The following is a 17,476-nucleotide window of genomic DNA, read 5'->3' on the forward strand; positions in this document are numbered from 1 at the left end:
CACTTTCAATACAGCACAGGACTTGGTCACAGCTTCCTCTTTTATGACATAATCATGATGATCACCTTGGCACCGTGTGGTAACAATGGCTTTGTATGGACGCCCAGGCAGGAAATGAACTTTGCCGTTATTGCCTGGGGACGTTGTAGCACTGTGACATGGTCACGCCTCTACATTCTGCCTTTTGTGCCGTTTTGGTCTTGCATGAAAGCACTGCTGTTACTACTTGAAGCTGCCTCGGGTGTTCAATAACCATAGGAGCTTTGTATGGAAAACAGCTTCAGGGTGCAACTCATAACCTTTTTTGTGGGTAAAAAAGCGAGGTGAGGGGCGCCCATACAGGAGGGGGGCATGCAGGTGGGGGGAGGGTGGGCTGCTTAAGACAAACATTAAAAGTCTATAGACTTGGTTGCCACATGGCTTCATGAGTGAAAGCCAAATTAATAAATACAATGTTATTGTCTCCACCAGACCGAAGGCATGGGGAGAGAGGATGTTTTGCACTCTGTCTGTATGTGAGTCCGTCCGTCTGTGTACAGCTAATCTCTGGCACCGTTAACCCGGTCGATGCCAAATTTTGCACACACACTCCCTAGATGCCAACGATGAACCTTTGCCCCAAATTTTCCAGAACGGCCTGTTATAGCGCCACCAGGAGGCCGACTTTTGTAAAAAACATTTTTTTATATTACTCTGCCGGATTCTGTCCAAAGATCCCACATATCGTTACAGTATCTCTATAGTCATGTGTTCAAGACTGATCTGTCCGATATTTCATATTCCATCCTAATTGGTTAACATTGGCTTTCAAAGTTTGCAGGATTGGCCTGTTTTGAACAAAAAGCCTCAAATCATGAACGCAGCGTGCAATCTTTCACAGACTTTCCTAGTTTCCTACTAGGCTGAGGAATATATGCCACTCTTTTCACATTGGCCTGTTATAGCGCCACCAACAGGTGGATTTTTGCAAAACACAACAAAATGCCTCAAATCATCCAATTGCCATCCAAGGCGTAAGAAGAAATGGCACCCTTTTCACATTGGCCTATTATATTGCCACCAGGAGGCCACAACCTGACCTGACCTGGTGGAGACCTGTGCCCCGAGGGACACTTTATCTAGTTGTGTCTGTGACCAATACATATGGTATAATATGTTAATTCCAGAGCCATAGAGTAAGACAGAGTTACGACAACTCCGTTCACTTCATGGGGCAAGTCCAATAGACTTCTATTGGCGAATAGGGACACCGGAAGTTTATGGAATGTATTCGAGTATATGGGCTCGCGCGAGTACATTAACCACGTGAACTGGCTGTTTTCTTCCCCCTCAATGTCGCAACTCTGTCTATACTCTATACATTTTGTTAATACAAACCACCAACACAACTGTCGTGGTGTAGTCTTCTATTGAGAACTTCCTGTGGTCAACTTGTCATCTATTTGTCAAGTACTAGTAGACAAGTGGCATAAAGCACAATCCTTTTCCCAAACAAAGTAACAGGCTTTCTGTATTGGCTCAGCAGTAGAAATGCTGGCGCCCACGTGAATGAACGACCGTTAGGGATTGCAACTTTAAGGCTTTTCTTATGTTGTCCTTCTATTTCTTCTGATAGCGTTGACAATTATGATACACCCACACTAATTAAAAACCTTTGTGGCTGGTAATCCAGCATGACAGTGTGTCGCGGGTTTGAGTCCGGATCCAGACAAACTTTGCTGTGTGTCTCCCCCCCCCCCCCCCCCCCCATCTCTCTTCCTGTTTCTTGTCTACCTACTGTACATCTAGCAATAAAGGAAAAAGGCCAAAACATATCTAAAATAAACGTTGTTAAGACCCATGTTAAAACCTATACGTTGTTATACATTATTATTTGAATAAAGAGGCGACATTTTTTCAGGTAACTGTTTAGAAGACATTTTTAGAACCGGCCCCAGGTCTAAACTGATTAGTCTATTGCTGCTGGTTTAAATCAACGTCTAGCCAAAAAGCAACAGAAGGCAGAACTGTCATGTGCACAGCTCCCATCCTGCTAACTGGCCCAGAACATGTTTCTCCACGTTTTTTAGCACAAAGACAGCATGCTGGGTTCCTTCCAGGAATAGGTCACCAAGCGCTCACCTCGGTTCAAACGCTCTTCTCATCTCTCAACAACAAGCCTGGGAAATGGAGGCCGGGGTCAACCAATTAGCGATGTCATTTTGTGAGGGGTCTTGCAGCAAGTGCTCCGACTTCCACATGACCTTTCACCCTTACCCAGAATACAGTGGCAAGCAGAATGTGTGCTGAGGTTAGGTTACCGATGGCAATGCCAGCCATGGGAATAGGGAGAGCATATCAAGCCATACTCAAGTTCCACCACTGTGTCAACTTTTAAACAAACCCGCAAGAGGAAATTAGGAAGCAATCGTGTTGTTTTAAGGAATTCTCCATTGTATTTAGCTTCAACCAAGCCAGTCTAATCCAATCTAATGTAATCTAACGTAATCTAATCAAATAGCATGTACAACATGCCACGGCATGACTTTTAACCTACTACCCTCTACCCTGCAGTGGAACGGTTTGGCTAAAAACATCACAAAGGAACAGAGGCTCTCACAGTACCAATGTTTCCACTATATTGTAAAATCTAAAACAGTGGCTGCTTGCCCATATATTCTGAAAGTGAGGAGAAAACCACAGTGTGTGTGTGAGGGGGATACTGAAAATGTCAACGGTCTATCACCTACCCATCTCATAATCATAAACTTGTACAACAAAAGACCAGCCACAGCCATCAAAAACATCCATCAAAGACAGCTCTGGTGAAGGTGGAGAGGGAATGTGAAAACAGTAAAAAAAAACTTAAGAGGAGGGAGAGAGAGAGAGATGGGTTGTTCTGCATAACTGCTTTGAAACATCAATAAATACCTACAAATGTGCAAACGGAATGCATTTCAGAAGAGTGTGTCCCTTTTCATGTTATTAATGCTTATTATTACCTTATTACATTTGTACACAGTGCTTATTCGGTGAAGATAATACAGTCTGGCTGTGCACTGGTGGATGAACCCTCTATGACCCAGTTACTAAGCCGGCATCCTGCATGGGGAACAAAGGGTCCAGCTGTCTATCAGCAGCCTGGATGTGTTTTAAGGATTTACCATAGGGATTGACGCCAAAAATAAAGGACCAACTGCCGGCGTTAGTGTTGCCAGGTCTGCTTATTACAAACGACTTTGGGCTTGTTTTTCTCTAAGGTTGCTTGTAAATATTGGTAGTTGCGGCTTGCGGGTTCCAAATGTTTTAATTGTTATTTAAAACAGTGGTTTTCAAATGTCATGTCACAGTCAAATTAATATGAATTTGTCCCTAACCCCCCCCCCCCATATTTTATTTTATGCCGGGAGGACCTTTATACCAGATTATTATTATTTATTTATTTTGGAAAATAGCTCTACGAGTTTGTAGATCGGTTATTTTCAAATAAAAATATCCGATGTATTACTACAATAGGATTAAAGTGTTCATGTGACAGTGGCCTAGTCGCTTCTTGTGGGTTGCTTATTTATCTCGCAAAATCTGGCAACACTGGTGCGTGTGGATCAGTCATAGTCATAGAGTTATATATAAGGGATCAGTAAGTACGGAGGCAACATCCATTCATCCAACACCTGCTCCACGGTCTACAGTTTCTCACGTGAAGCCACCCCAGGTCTCAGACCCGGATCACATGGCGAGGCTACGGTATAGTCAGTGTCACTGTTACCACTGTATCCTCACCATCACCTGACCTGAACTGACGCACTCCACAAGAGGCGCATTAACAAGCAAATGTCTTATAAAGAGACGATTAAAATAATAACAATTCTTATAACAATAATAATAAGTGTACCCTTGGTATGGGTAATATGGGGTTAAATTGTTTTAATAACTTAACTGTTGTGCAACTGCTTCAATTAAAAATAGATTACTGCAGATTAAATGTTATAAACAACAGGATAAATATTTGCGATGTGGATCATTCTGCAAAAAGACCAACGTACGCTAACTTATTTCCTGGTGATAATTAATTACCTGCTGATTCACCAGTGTTGATCCAATCTGGGTTTGCAATGCTGGCTATTGCAAATATATCTGCTGCCAGAAAGAGGCATCCTGATATTATGGTCAGTTTATCCATCACGCCAGCTTCAGTTTGTGGTCTTTTAGTGTTGCAGGGTGTGCTGAATGTGGCCTGGGGGTCCGGTTCAGATGCGACCCACCCACCCCCCCAGACCGTGAAATAAAAGGTGGAAGAGAAGCTCGGATATCCCCTGATTGCAAATCAGTCTACCTCGCCCCCATCAAAAGGACACTGCTGTTGTGATTCTCGCATTATTTGGTCCAGCAGCAAGGGGGGGCAGCCGACACATTCAGCTAGAAAACGCTGAAACGTGACGCGCAGAGGGCATCACATCTCCGGTGCCACAGTCGTCCACCTCCGTCGATGAAAGCCAGAAGCCGTCCGGCAGGCAGCAGCGCCTCCAGGGCCCAACGCTCCTCCAGCCGCTTGTGTTCGGGTTTGGATCCGCTCGGCAGCAGCAGCAGCATCGGGTGACTGCGGCTAGCAGGGCAGCTAGCTAGCGTTTTCAACAGTACCCGAATTCGGACTCGGTGCGCAGAACTGCGGCCCAGCAGCAGAGGCTGTCTCCTGCCTGCTGCTGCGTCCCAGAGCCGGACTGCGTTAGCATTTCAAGAACAAAATAATGTCACCTCCACCGAACGGCGAGCCGAGACAGCAGAGGAACCGAAGCGAACGCGTCGTAACTTCAGGGTGGTGATGGTCGGTCTACCGCTGAGAAGAACCCATCCTCCTCCTCCTTATCCCGTCTGCTGCTTATTCATGCCCGCTTGAGCCGCTTCTCCTTCTCCTCCCCTGGAATAGCATCTGTGTTGAAGTCCGCTAGCAGAGAGACACACCACCACCGAGGAGAGGGTCCGAGGGGCTGCTGCTTAATAAAGCCTATTTCGCCTCAAACTGCAGTGTATAAAAGGACATTAATGAGTGGGTAGGTTATTGTTATGGTTAAAGCCCTCCACCACCTCTAAGCTCAGCCCCTCTTTCTTCCAAATGACATGAAGCGGAGCGGCGATTGAAGCAAACACCCCCACAGACACAACACACACAGCGCTCCTGTTTTCACGTTCGGGGGGGCGGGCGGGGGGCATCACTTCTCGTCTCGCGAGATTCCCAAGGGGGGGTCGAGTTCTGGTCGAGGTGCCTTGTTGGGACTCGGGAGTCTTCGTCACTGACTCACACTCTTGTATGCACTATGACTATGCATCAATGATCATAGTTTAACAACACTAACCCTGGCGTCTGTTTGACAAATTTTCTTCGAAAATAGCAGATATAGATAGATGTATGTAGTACAGGCTTGATGCCTTGTGTGAGGTTGCAGCAGTCCTGCAGTTTTAGAATAGGATGAAATAGGGGGGGGGGGGGGGGGGGGGGTCATTTTATGTTCTCCAGGTTCTATGTTCCCCAGTCCCAGTTACCTTAGGGTTTATGGTTGTTTATTCAGTCGCATTTACTATATGAAATTGTGCATTTCCCTTCAGTCAGTCAGTCACCCCCAGGCATGACCATATGGTCATGCCTCGTGACATCATCAGGGATGGAGATCCCTGATGTCATCAATATTAAGCCCATTATATGGAGTTCTCTGGTGTCATATTGGCCAGTAACTCTACATCTGACCTCAGATCTCACCCTTAGATCTCCATATATGGAGCTGACCTGTTCTGACATTCCACGTTGATCCTTCCTCATCCATCCTTCCTCTTCGATGTCTCCCTTTTGACTGATACTTGTCCATTTAAACTCTAGACGGGCCAGCCCCAAAGTCAATACTTGCGCGAGCAGAGCACAGCTGCGCAAGTAGTACTGTTTTTGGCTGCGTATGTCGGTGACCTCCCTCCATTTTTGGTGGCATCCAGGGATTGTGTATTGTGTTTGGTGGCGTCGCTCGGCCAATCCAATCAGTTTACATTCTCTGTGTATGAAACAAGTGTTGTGATTGGTCAACAGAATATCGTATCCGGGGGAAATGCATCTGACGGATGTTCCGGCTGACACTTCTGCCGATAACGCCTCTGCCTTAGGTTGTGACCAGGCTTTTCTCTTCGCAGATGAGTAAGCCTGGGGCCGAGGCTACTGTCACCCAGGCGGATGCGAGGTCGCTTCTCGCCCTCAGGCGTCTTACTGGTTATTGTAAGCAGGGAACAAAGAACCTTTTTTGCAAGGTGGGGAACATAGAACCTGGAGAACATAGGCATTAGGCACAGTCCCAAAATAGGACTTGGAATCCAAGTTATCCATGCCTTGGATAACCTAAAAGGATGCATATTTTGAATAAGATTATACTGAGCTACTATGCATTCACAATGCATTCACTTGCTTGTTCCCCTCCATAGAACACAAATGGGCCTAAATTATGTCAACCATCCACCCATTCCAGTTAGGCAACACTAGCATCTGTTCTTGCTTCAAAAGTTTTTGTTAAAGCAATACATTTTGTCCTCCTTTTTACACTATGTGCCTGAAAATGAATGTCGGTACAGTACACAGAACACACTCGGGTACAGGAGGAACCAGCGGGTCATAGACTAGAGGCATCATCATAAACCCTTCCCATACATTTGTCTCAGCTCTAGTCTGCACTCTGTCTCCCTCTTCTGGTTCATTCAATGCAAATACATTCCTAATCCTAAATACAAATTGAGAAAATAAATGGTAAATGGTGCATTTATATAGCGCCTTTATCCAAGGCGCTTTACAGAGATTGTGCATTACATTCACCCATTCATACACCGATGGCAGCGGAAACCATGCAAGGCACCAACTAGCACATCGGGAGCAATTAGGGGTTCAGTGTCTTGCTCAAGGACACTTCGACAGTAACTCTGGGGGAGCCCGGGTTCGAACTGGCAACCTTACGGTTACCATCCAGGCACTCTACCCCTGAGCCACCACCGCCCCCCCCCCCCCGAGAAGACCAGACATCATTTACCGTAGATAGACCATTTAATGAATTTACATTAGATATACAGTGAAATGAACAACAACAACAAAATTCTCCAGCTCCATGTCAGTTTTCATTATTGCAGGGCATACTTTATAAATGATTGGTGACAACAAAGGGATTAACATTCGCAGGAGGACGCCATGAGTCTGAGGTGCCCTTTCCTTTTACCTTTGTAAGCAGCGGGGCATAACCTGCCCTAGTTAAAACATTAACTAACTTCCTGTTTCTGGATTCTATTTTCATACTTCGTCCACAAATGGTGTGCTGATAAGATGTCCACTAGCTGCCATTGTTTTCTTGCTGTCCAGAAATTTCTTTGCAGCCTGGAACAAGGGGGGAAATAGAGAGGTCACTTAATAACCACTTAACCCATTTAGGCCTGACGTCTAAATAAAATAAATCATGAAAATCTTCGGAAAGATTCGAGGCACATTTTAACGATAAAGTGTATCTCTAAACAGGGATGTGATCAGGGCATCAGTGAGGGTAAAATACTCACATTGACCACATCAGCGTGGGTGACAGCATCTATACTTTGGAGAACGACATCAGGTGACTGATAGGATCCAGTGGCCAAGGCTTGGGCTCCAAGCTCCTCAATTAGGCCCTCAGAGGTCTCGATGGACATTAAGTACTCTGATTTCACCTGGTTCCTACACATCGAGGTCAACAGAAGTTAGACAAAAAAAAAAGAAAGCATATAATAGTCCCTACTCCCCAACCAGAGCCATTGAGAGAGTAGCGATACGACACTCTGACTCCCCCAGAATTAGTGTCCTTGAGCAAGACTGATCCCAGAATTAGTGTCCTTGAGCAAGACATTGAACTTCTAATTGCTCCCTATGTGCAGGTTGGTACCTTACATGGTTTCCTACTAGCCTTGCGTAGCAATACTAATATCACTGTGTGGATATTAGTCTCAGCATTAGATTTCTTTCCCGCAATGTCCCGCCCCATATTTGCATACTGGGTACTGCATACAGGCTATAACCCTGTTGGTTATAGCCTGGTTCCAGACGAATCTGGTTGGCTCGGCCGTGAAGTCCTCACACAAAGAGAGGGGCCAGACTTAGCCTGGGGCATTATGCATTGCAAAGGCAGGCTACACAAGGCTAGTTTCCTCCGCCATTGGTGTATGAATGCGTGTGTGAATGGGTGAACACAATCTATGTAAAGCACTTTGGATAAAAGCGCTTTATAAATGCCAAGTCCATTTACCATCAAAGAGCATCATAATTATCAACGGGACCCTACATCCAATGAGTGACATTCATTGAGGTGTGCTGATAATGAACTGACATAAACACGTTTAAAAAAAAAGAAAAGAAAAAAGCTATATTAAAAAGTAGGAATCCCAAGCTCAAGCAACAAGTAATTCACACACACACACACACACACACACACACACACACACACACACACACACACACAATAATAGAAACACTCAGATGTCTGCTAGAAACCCCATTTGTGATTGGCCTGTGGTACTCACTTTGCTCTGGTGATGTCAGCCTCGGTGACGTTTCCCTCAGCCAAACTCATCACCTGGGCAATGGCTGCCTTGATCACCTATACAGAGATGGATGGCCAGTGTGAGTTAAGTGAAATACAAAATCAACACTAATGGGCATTTTGCTGCATCTTCATTCATCTTGGAGTGCAATTTAAAAGCTGGCACTCACCTCTCCTGCAGAGTCAGCTTGTGCAATGGTGTACACTCCAAAGAGCCCAGAGTCAGAATATGTGCTATGGAAGGCTGAGGCCTGAAACCGTAATACAAAAAACATGTATATTTTGTTTGAAACAACACAGCCTAATAATGGCATGGCCTCCCTATCTGATTGTTAGCCATCGATAGTAAGTAATGAGGAGTGCAGTTTGCGAATTAAGCTGTGCAAATTAAAATGTGGTGTTGAAGGGCGTGGCTGCAGCCGCTGCACTATACAAGTTGACAGCTTTAGTGGTGATGTTAACTAGTGTGGTGACAGTCTGCATCTCATTGCAACAAATGAAAATAGAAATCTGGTGGTCTGGTGGTCCAGAGTTCAAAAAAGTTATCCACAAAAATACTAGTATTCAAGAGACAAACACGATAGTGAAACCTCACATCAAAGGGCTGTGTGGTGGCTTTGGCGATGCCTTGGCTCAATTTGCTGATGATGTTGGAACCCCTCTTTACATGTGGGCCGGCTCCCAGGATCCTCTGCAGCACACTGAAGGCATTAGCCTCTGCTGAACCTGCCACGGCACCTTCACAGGCGATCAGCGCGTGTACCAGGCTATCGTTGTTCTGCACCCGCAGCTCACCTACACACAAAATGTACCGTAACAACCACCTAAACCAGCGTGTTCCAAAACCAGCGTGTTCCAAGCAAACATGTGCAGTGAGCTCAAATGTACTTTACCGTATAATCAATATATTAAAAAGCATGCTACATACATGTACATACATCACTGTCACTGCATAATGGAGATTTTACCTCCACGGTAGACAGCTTTGGCCCCAGGTGCTCCAGGGCCACTGCGACCACTCAGGAGCCCCTCGCCTAACTGCCTCAGAACTGAGTGCTTCACACCTGGACAGAGAGATAAGAGAATAATAACATTTTAGCCTATAAACAGCATATATGTGGAATATAATCATTATGGAGTTACAAGTGTGATATATGGTCCCACACAACAGATAAAAATGTGTGCCTTTCACATACTGTATACACAGAGGGACTGAGATCAAGTAAACTAACTGCTACATCATGATACCAATACAATTAGTACAACTCGTGATCATTTGTCCGCATACTGGCATCTAGCATGTGCCAACAAGCCAACAAGCCCAGTAAACAGGTGTATATTACAGTGTGTGTATATATATATATATATATATTCAACTCTACAGCCTCGTGGGATGTATTTCCGAGCAGTTTTCAACACCAGGTTAGCAAATTGATCGTACTGTAGCTCTTGCTAACTGGTATTATATTTACGATCTTCTCTTCCAGCCCATTGGTGAAACCTTTCCAGTCTGCTTTCTTGTAGTTGAAACGCCTTTTAAAGGGCACGATGGTTGGGACTACAGCCGCATCGATTAGGATCCCAATGGGATGGTGTTGGCTTGATGGAAAAGGGTCCAGCACAGTCTTTTTACACAGTCCAACGATGTTACTTGTGACTATGGTGAGATCTGGGTTGTAGCCACGTTTCCATCGAGCACTGAAAAATGAGTGTGGTAGCTTGGGGTCATGGATAAGACTTAGCTGGTAAGTATCCATCCAGTCCTCTACTGCTTCTCCATCCTTGTTAATTTCAGGGTAGCCCACTGGGTACTGTGGCTGTTGAAGTCACCAATTATGATCTGTGGTTTACTGTGTACTTTAGGGATTGGCTGGGGAAATATGAAGTCTACAGGTGGTGGTTTATAGACAGATGTTATTACAACACTAGATACCATTCTTAATTGAGTCAGCCAGTCATTACCACCAAGATAGCATCACAAGAGGGATATTCTTCAGAAAGACAACAGCAGAGCATGGGTATAGTCTCGAGTAGCTAAACAGAATCTCAGACATCAGCCTACCGAAACGTCTGTGGACATCTAAATTCAATATACTGTAGGGGCTAGAACAGCGGCAACCATGACTGCCACCTCCTACAGCCATTGCTTTGAAAACAAATGACACCACAGTCCAACATAAAGTCTTTGCATTGGTAATTAATATATATATATTTAAAATGTCTGAATTGTTTCACTGAGTTTTATCCCATACATTAGATGTCGGCAGACATTTTGAAAGGCGGAGAGCTCCAAATGTCTAGCTACGTGAGACTACACTTGACTTTAGGCATTAGCCACTCACCTAGTCCTACAAGAGCCATTCTGCCAGTGGTGAAATTGTTCTCAACAAAGGACAGCAGCTACAGGGAGGGGACAATAAAGAAATAAAATCTGTCTGAAATCACTTGTTTTGAGACAAATTTAACACGATGAGAATGCGAGTCAGTTGCTTATTGCCTCACTTCTCAGAAGGCAGAGAATGTCTGTGAAATAAAGCTGACTTCCAGGACCAGGGTACTGAACTATTTTCCTACTTGAAGGTACAGAGCACACACCTGTTCAGGGGTAACTTGGCCGACCATGAATTCAGGGCAGTACAGGGAGTTGGATAGGGCATTCTTGTACGCTGCTTCATGCAACTTCTCAATAACTCCTGCAAGAGATAGATAAGCAAACCACATCCCAGCCAGAAGTCAGACGGCTATATGTACAGACAGGAAGCACAAATATATATATATTTAGCTTATCCAGATTGGAAATGAATTGGAGTCTGAACTCTGAACATCAAAAAACATGGAGACCGATTTTGAAAATCAGATTTGAACCACATTACTACAGTAGTTGGGTTGCACTTCAAATCTAATTTCTAAAGATGTGTCTCAGACGCATGTGTACTTCATTGTAACTTGCCGGAAATACTAAATAGCATAACAATAACACTCTTAATCAACAAATTCCATAAACAACATGATGTTATCCACCTATCTGTGGATACTGCTGAGCCAGGGCCATGTCTAGCTTCACCCTGGGGGTCAGGTCTTTCACCTCCCATGGTCGGAACTCCTGAGCTGTGGTCACATCGACCAAGAACTCTGCCACTGTATGTCTGGAGCGTGGAAAGAGACACACAGACAGAAAAAAATAGTATTGTTATTTTCATCAAACATAACAAACAGCAATCACAGTACATTGTTAGCTTGTAGATTAATTTCAGAATATACCCAATCCAATTTACAACCTTTATTTGCAAACATAAACATAAATTAGGGTCAAACATGTGTGCTTGTAGATCTATGCTATTTCTTTTTTAAATGTTGATCGCATAGTTCTTAAGTGGTTAAATGAGAGAGGCATTTCTGCAGATGGAAGCAGTGACTTCTACCCTTGATTCTTATCAGTAATCTATGAGGCACTTTGGCAATGGTCCAAAGCAACACATACATCACTGCACCACCAGTGAAATACAACCTCGTTTACTTTAAGCAATGTGAGGTACTGTCACTTTCCCTGGCTGTTCAAAAAGTGTTCATCTTCAGAGAGAAAGTACTTCTAATCAAGCATAAACTCAGGTCTATACTATTACTATATCTGTATATATAATACACATGTCTACTGCAGCGGTTCTCAAACTTTCTTGTCTTAGGTCACCCCATGTACATAACATTTTCATCCAAAGCACCCCTGGATTTCATTGTTACTTTATGGAACCTTGCATTGATGTCATATTACAGTATATAAATCTGTAAATCTTTCCCAGTATGTGTTACGAGAAAACTTGAGAATAGAAGTCTGCATCTCGACAGATTGATTCAGAATCCCTATTCTGGGGGGGAACACTCACCAAAAGAAAAGGTCTACAGCTGTAGACCTTCTTCAGGACTGAAGGTCAGTAGACCGAAAGCTTGCAGCAATAAATTGATTTTGAACAGATTTGAGTGTGCAAATCTTATTATATAAGATAATAAAAAAGACCTGATCATATCTTTAATTAAAGCAAATTGCATTACATTAAATTACTTCAATGACATTGAATAACATTACTATTACATTAATAATATCCAGCATTACATTCATAATATCACTCAGCAGAACCGCACATCACCAGTGCACCACTCACATTTGCAGTGATGAGCAGCAGCTAGCACCAAAAGGTTGATGCCAAAAACCATCACTTTAACCCCAATTGGACAGATGATTTAGCCTTGCTTTGACCATCTCTGGCCAACCATTATCAACCACAAGCCCCTGGCTTGTTGCCATTTCCCCAGGTTAAGCCGTTTGAGTACCCCTGGTGTATCGTGTATGACAGTACTTACAGATCGTCTCTCAAGCACTCCACTGAGTACACTATGGTCTCCCTCGTTGACGTCACACTACATGGAAACACAGGATACCATTGGGGTTAGTGGGCTGGGCTATGAGAAAGTCATGAGTTTTTGGTTTATTTATAGCTTATACTAGGTTAAGTGGGGACATGTGTATGTGTAAGTGAGAGAGATTTGGAGTAGTACTTCAAGAGCTATCATGGCAAATAATTGCCATTGGTGTACTTTAATTTGCCTGTACATTTTATTTTATAAAAAAAAAAAAAAAAAACTTTAAATTAATTTAACGTGTCTTTAATTGCCAATGCCCAAGGGAGGGCATACACAAATCTAGAGAAAGGTGGGAGTCAGATTTAAATATTATTATTGATGAAGATCTATGGTCTGATTTGTGTCGTGACAGCCTCTCTGCTACTGTCAATTCTAGGTATAGACTGTCTACTGTCTCATTATAATTTTCTCCACCAACTTTATTATACACCTCAAAAGTTGCATAGATACAAACCTGAGATCTCAGATTTATGTTTTAGGTGTGGTACGGAAGAAGGCTCATTTTTGCACTGTACATGGCAATGTATAAAAGTTAAAACATTCTGGCATGATATTTGTGATACACTGGCTAAAATTATAGATGCTTCCTTCCCGTTGGATCCTGAACTTTGCCTTTTAGGAAACTTCAGTGCAATCAGTGCAAATTTAGGTAGACACAAAATAAAATGTATAGAGGTTGTACTCGGGGTTGCTAGAAAATGTATTGCAATAACATGGAAGTTTGACTCCCCCCACCTATCGCAAGATGGTTCTCAGAATTGAACAGTTGTGTCCCTCTTGAAGATTTTGAAATTTTGAAGATTTGGCAGCCCTATTTGAATTACATGGAGACTTTGTCCTTACCTGTATCAGTATTGTTATAGCTATCTCAGTCTGGATCGATTGCTACCGGAAACAATTGTCTCTGTATAGTAGATTTGTCTCTTGTTTTGTTTAGTTTAGTTTTTGTTTGTTTTCCACGTTTTTGTATAATATTATTATTGTTATTATGCTTTAACTGTGTTGTATTCTATGTATGTGGGGAGGGCTGTGGACGGGTGTTCTGTGTATTTTGTGAAAAATTGAAAATAAAAACAGAATATTCAAAAAGAAAAAGAAAACGTGTCTTTAATTGCACCCAGGAAGGCTAGATGCTAATTTATGTACCTCTAATGGGGATCCTTTAATAAACAAACACACACTAACCTCAAGCTGCCCCCCACCGACTCCACGCCACGACAGATCCTCAAGGCTGAAGCACCCTTCGTAGTCTGCAGAAGACAACAACAACGTCAAGAGAGCCCAGCAACAGTACCGGTCTAGTTAACAGAGCTCATTCACAAAACATAGCGAGGGGAGTAGTGAGTCACTGCTCTCAGTGTGCATTACCAAGCTGGCTGCCAACCGCAGTACATGAGAGACCCCCTGGTTCTCCACAGTCTCATATCGACTGCCAGCTTTCACAAACACACCAACGCTGCACAAGGGGGAGTAGTTCTCCAACGATGCAATTACTAGACCATTTGGAAGCTTGGACACCTGTGGAAATAAAAGGAAACGCATTAAACTGAGAGGCAAACAACTGGGCACCTCATTTCTGGATGAAGAATCGATGGGTTCCGCAGAGGAATAGGTCAGGATGGGATTTAGAGACAGAGAAACCTGAATACCTGCAAAACTCCCAATACAATATCAAAAGTATTTTGGTGCACAGCTTCACATAATTAATGTGAAGAGTCAAGAGAATGAAGCCAGCACACTGTAGTCTGTAAATAATTAATGTCCTTTCAAAAAAAAAAATTCGCTTCACCAGGAAACGTAACAGATGTGTTTCAGCTATTCAGCCTTCATCAGCGTTTAGATGGATTTATATTTATATTAGGAGATTTAGAGACACCAATGATATGTAGTGTATGACAGTGTTCCCAGTTAAGAGGCATTCATTCAAGATGCACTAATGACTAATATATTGCCAAAACAATTATACCTTCTTTGATTTGGATTTTCTTTTCCGGTGAAGCATTTAGGATGCAGATTGCTTTTTGTGAATTTGTGGAAGTATTGATTTGATACTGGGGAATGTTTTACATCAAAAGAGAGATGATTGTATATAGGGGGTTGGCCAGATGTCTGGGGGGGGGGGTTGCACACACAGATTAGACACACCAACGGACCGACATGCGTAAACAACGGTCGTACATGCGGTCGATCATGCGCTGCTCCAGAAAAATGATTTGATCGATCGATAAATCCAATAGGAAATTCAGGTGTCATCACAGCATAAAATGTTAAACACATTCTGCTAGATGCAGATATATATATATATTTAGAAATGGTGGGGAGTACATTTTCAATCATTTTTGAAGACGTTGCGTACAATTCAGGCCAGCATTTTGTGTAAACAGGAGCAGTACCTACTGTACCTGAACATTCTGAGGAGGGAGGGGGGCAGCGGGGGCTTTCTTGTGGCCAGGCTTTGGTGCCTCAAATGCTTCAGTTAGAGCTGCGCTCCTCCTGGCAGCAGCAGCATAGCACCGTTTCTGTGGAAATGACAACATCAAATAAAGTTGGGTTATTTCTCCTCTGAGGGCTTTTAAGCTGTGGATAAAAGTGGACAAAAGTTGCGATGTCCCAACTTCCAAGTCAATAACCAAACCTGATCAAAGATAATTTCTTTATTAATTTAGTTTTACACCAAATGTTCAAAAATACAAATACAATGTGAAATAAACAAACATCACAGAGTATGGATTATTTGAGAGCAGCTCTTTAATCATGTGTAGTGCACACTACACTTATGACAGCTACTTAACTTAACACTGCCTCTCCACACTCTTCTGCAACTCTTATCACAAGGGTCATGAATGTGATTCAATCTCAACCTTACATTTTTTTTAAAGTAGGTATTAGGCCACTGACCCCCATTTGATACAATTTGTATCTCTAGCTAGGGCACCAATTTACACTGTAAAATCTGTGACTTGCAACTTGTAAAGGTCCATTTGTACACTCGCAAAGTTGAATCCCCAAACTCTAGTATGAATCATTCAGCTGGGGACCCCCTGGAACACACTCAGTGGATCAGGGGTCGAGTTGCCGTTGTAGAACGGCCGGATGGGAAAACCGTAATCGATATTATTAAATACATTTCCTGTGGGAGCTACGAAACAGTGTGCAGAGTCGGACTACTTCTCCTGTACGTATCTTTTTGTTCAGCACTTGAAAGTTTTCTAGAGATGTGCGCTTTCCTTTGGATTCCAAAACCGTAATGTTCCTAGTTCGATCCCGGGTTCCCCCAGAGTTGTCGAAGTGTCCTTGACCAAGATGCTAAAGCAGCTAAACGCCTAGTTGCTCTCGAGGCACTTGCTTTCCTCCTAAACAACTGCCTGTGTAGGCTTCAGTAGAATATAAAGTAAACACAAAATTGCTGAAAACAATGCATTTCAAACTTCAGCTGCATGAACAGTGCTCGAGTGCTGTTTTCTGACCCTTAAATTTATGGTATGACTGTATGACTACTACAGCAATTAAAGCTCCACTTACTTTACCTACCATACGTCTTCATAGTTAAATTATAGTTATCATTATACAGTTACAGTTTGAGGCTGACTTGAATAATAACCTCTACAATGCATTATATCAAACAGTTGTACAGTTAATAGTTATACTAAAAAGGGGTTTTCATGCTGGCTGTTGATCATGTGCCAATGACCCGGTCAAGACCTGAAATGAACCAGTAGAACACTACCAACCAGACTAACATCATGTATAGCACCGTTTCACCAACTATAAAGATCAATAACCAGACATGCTGTAGCCTACATCTGCCATGACAGCCAAAGGACACACTTGTCATAAATATATTTTGACATGCCAAAGGCTCAAATAACATGACAGTAGTTCTGACTGAATAGTGAATTTAGTACTGTCTGATAGAGAAAATAATAAGGATATTATGGTTTTATATATACATTTGTAAAACAGGGTTGTATAAAGCCATGCAACTTATATTAGTCTAGGCTATAGGCTTACAATATCAATGTGTTAGTAAACAGGTTCTGAAATGACCTTCAGGATCCAGTTGAGCTACAAACTCAACACACGGTTTCAAATGACACAATAACACAAACGGTCTTATATTTATGCGTCCCGAATGTCACCTCAGGTGGTCATTTGACTAGACTTTATGTACGAGAGAAAGGTTCATGGAGAGCCTGCAAGTTGAACTCTAGTCTATCATAGACAAATCATTCCCCACTAGAAAGCTAACTAGCTTAGCTAAGCTAGCCACTGGCCAGCAGAATGTAGTCAGGGCTGTCTTCAAAACAGCAGCAGCTGCTAACATTCACACAGTTGAAATGGAACAGGTCGTAGGAACTGAAGTAAAACGGTGAAACACACAAGACTCACAGAGACATGGTGGGTTAGAGATCTGAATCCTTTCATGACTCCCAACTATCTCCTTCAGCCGCTGCTAAAAACACAGAGGATGTCACTCGCTGTTACCCACAATCCACTGC

At 43.0% G+C, this 17,476-nt stretch overlaps 2 protein-coding genes across 4 annotated transcripts in view; both read right to left on the reverse strand.

The window, feature by feature from the left end:
* Positions 1 to 5,125, reverse strand: part of mosmoa (modulator of smoothened a) — a 29,639-nt gene extending 24,514 nt beyond the window's left edge. For all 3 annotated transcript variants that reach the window (XR_014570168.1, XR_014570169.1, XM_083780302.1), the window contains exon 1: positions 4,057 to 5,125. Coding sequence is in view for 1 of the 3 variants with exons in the window: in XM_083780302.1 (XP_083636428.1) it covers positions 4,057 to 4,162 (106 nt within the window). In the remaining 2 variants the exon portion in view is untranslated. The remainder of the gene's footprint in view (positions 1 to 4,056) is intronic.
* Positions 5,126 to 7,029: 1,904 nt separating this feature from the next.
* Positions 7,030 to 17,476, reverse strand: uqcrc2a (ubiquinol-cytochrome c reductase core protein 2a). The gene is made up of 14 exons (XM_083779454.1): positions 17,367 to 17,476; positions 15,380 to 15,496; positions 14,346 to 14,495; positions 14,163 to 14,227; positions 12,918 to 12,974; positions 11,583 to 11,707; positions 11,157 to 11,254; positions 10,904 to 10,961; positions 9,530 to 9,625; positions 9,157 to 9,356; positions 8,732 to 8,812; positions 8,542 to 8,618; positions 7,549 to 7,702; positions 7,030 to 7,372 (listed from the first exon to the last, which is right to left on the reverse strand). Exons 1-14 carry the CDS (start codon positions 17,400 to 17,402, stop codon positions 7,289 to 7,291), a joined length of 1,398 nt encoding a protein of 465 aa, XP_083635580.1. The 5' UTR covers positions 17,403 to 17,476; the 3' UTR covers positions 7,030 to 7,288.

Source organism: Protomyctophum parallelum (assembly GCF_964188405.1).
Source record: "Protomyctophum parallelum genome assembly, chromosome: 13".
In the NCBI taxonomy this organism is placed as follows: Eukaryota; Metazoa; Chordata; class Actinopteri; order Myctophiformes; family Myctophidae; genus Protomyctophum; species Protomyctophum parallelum.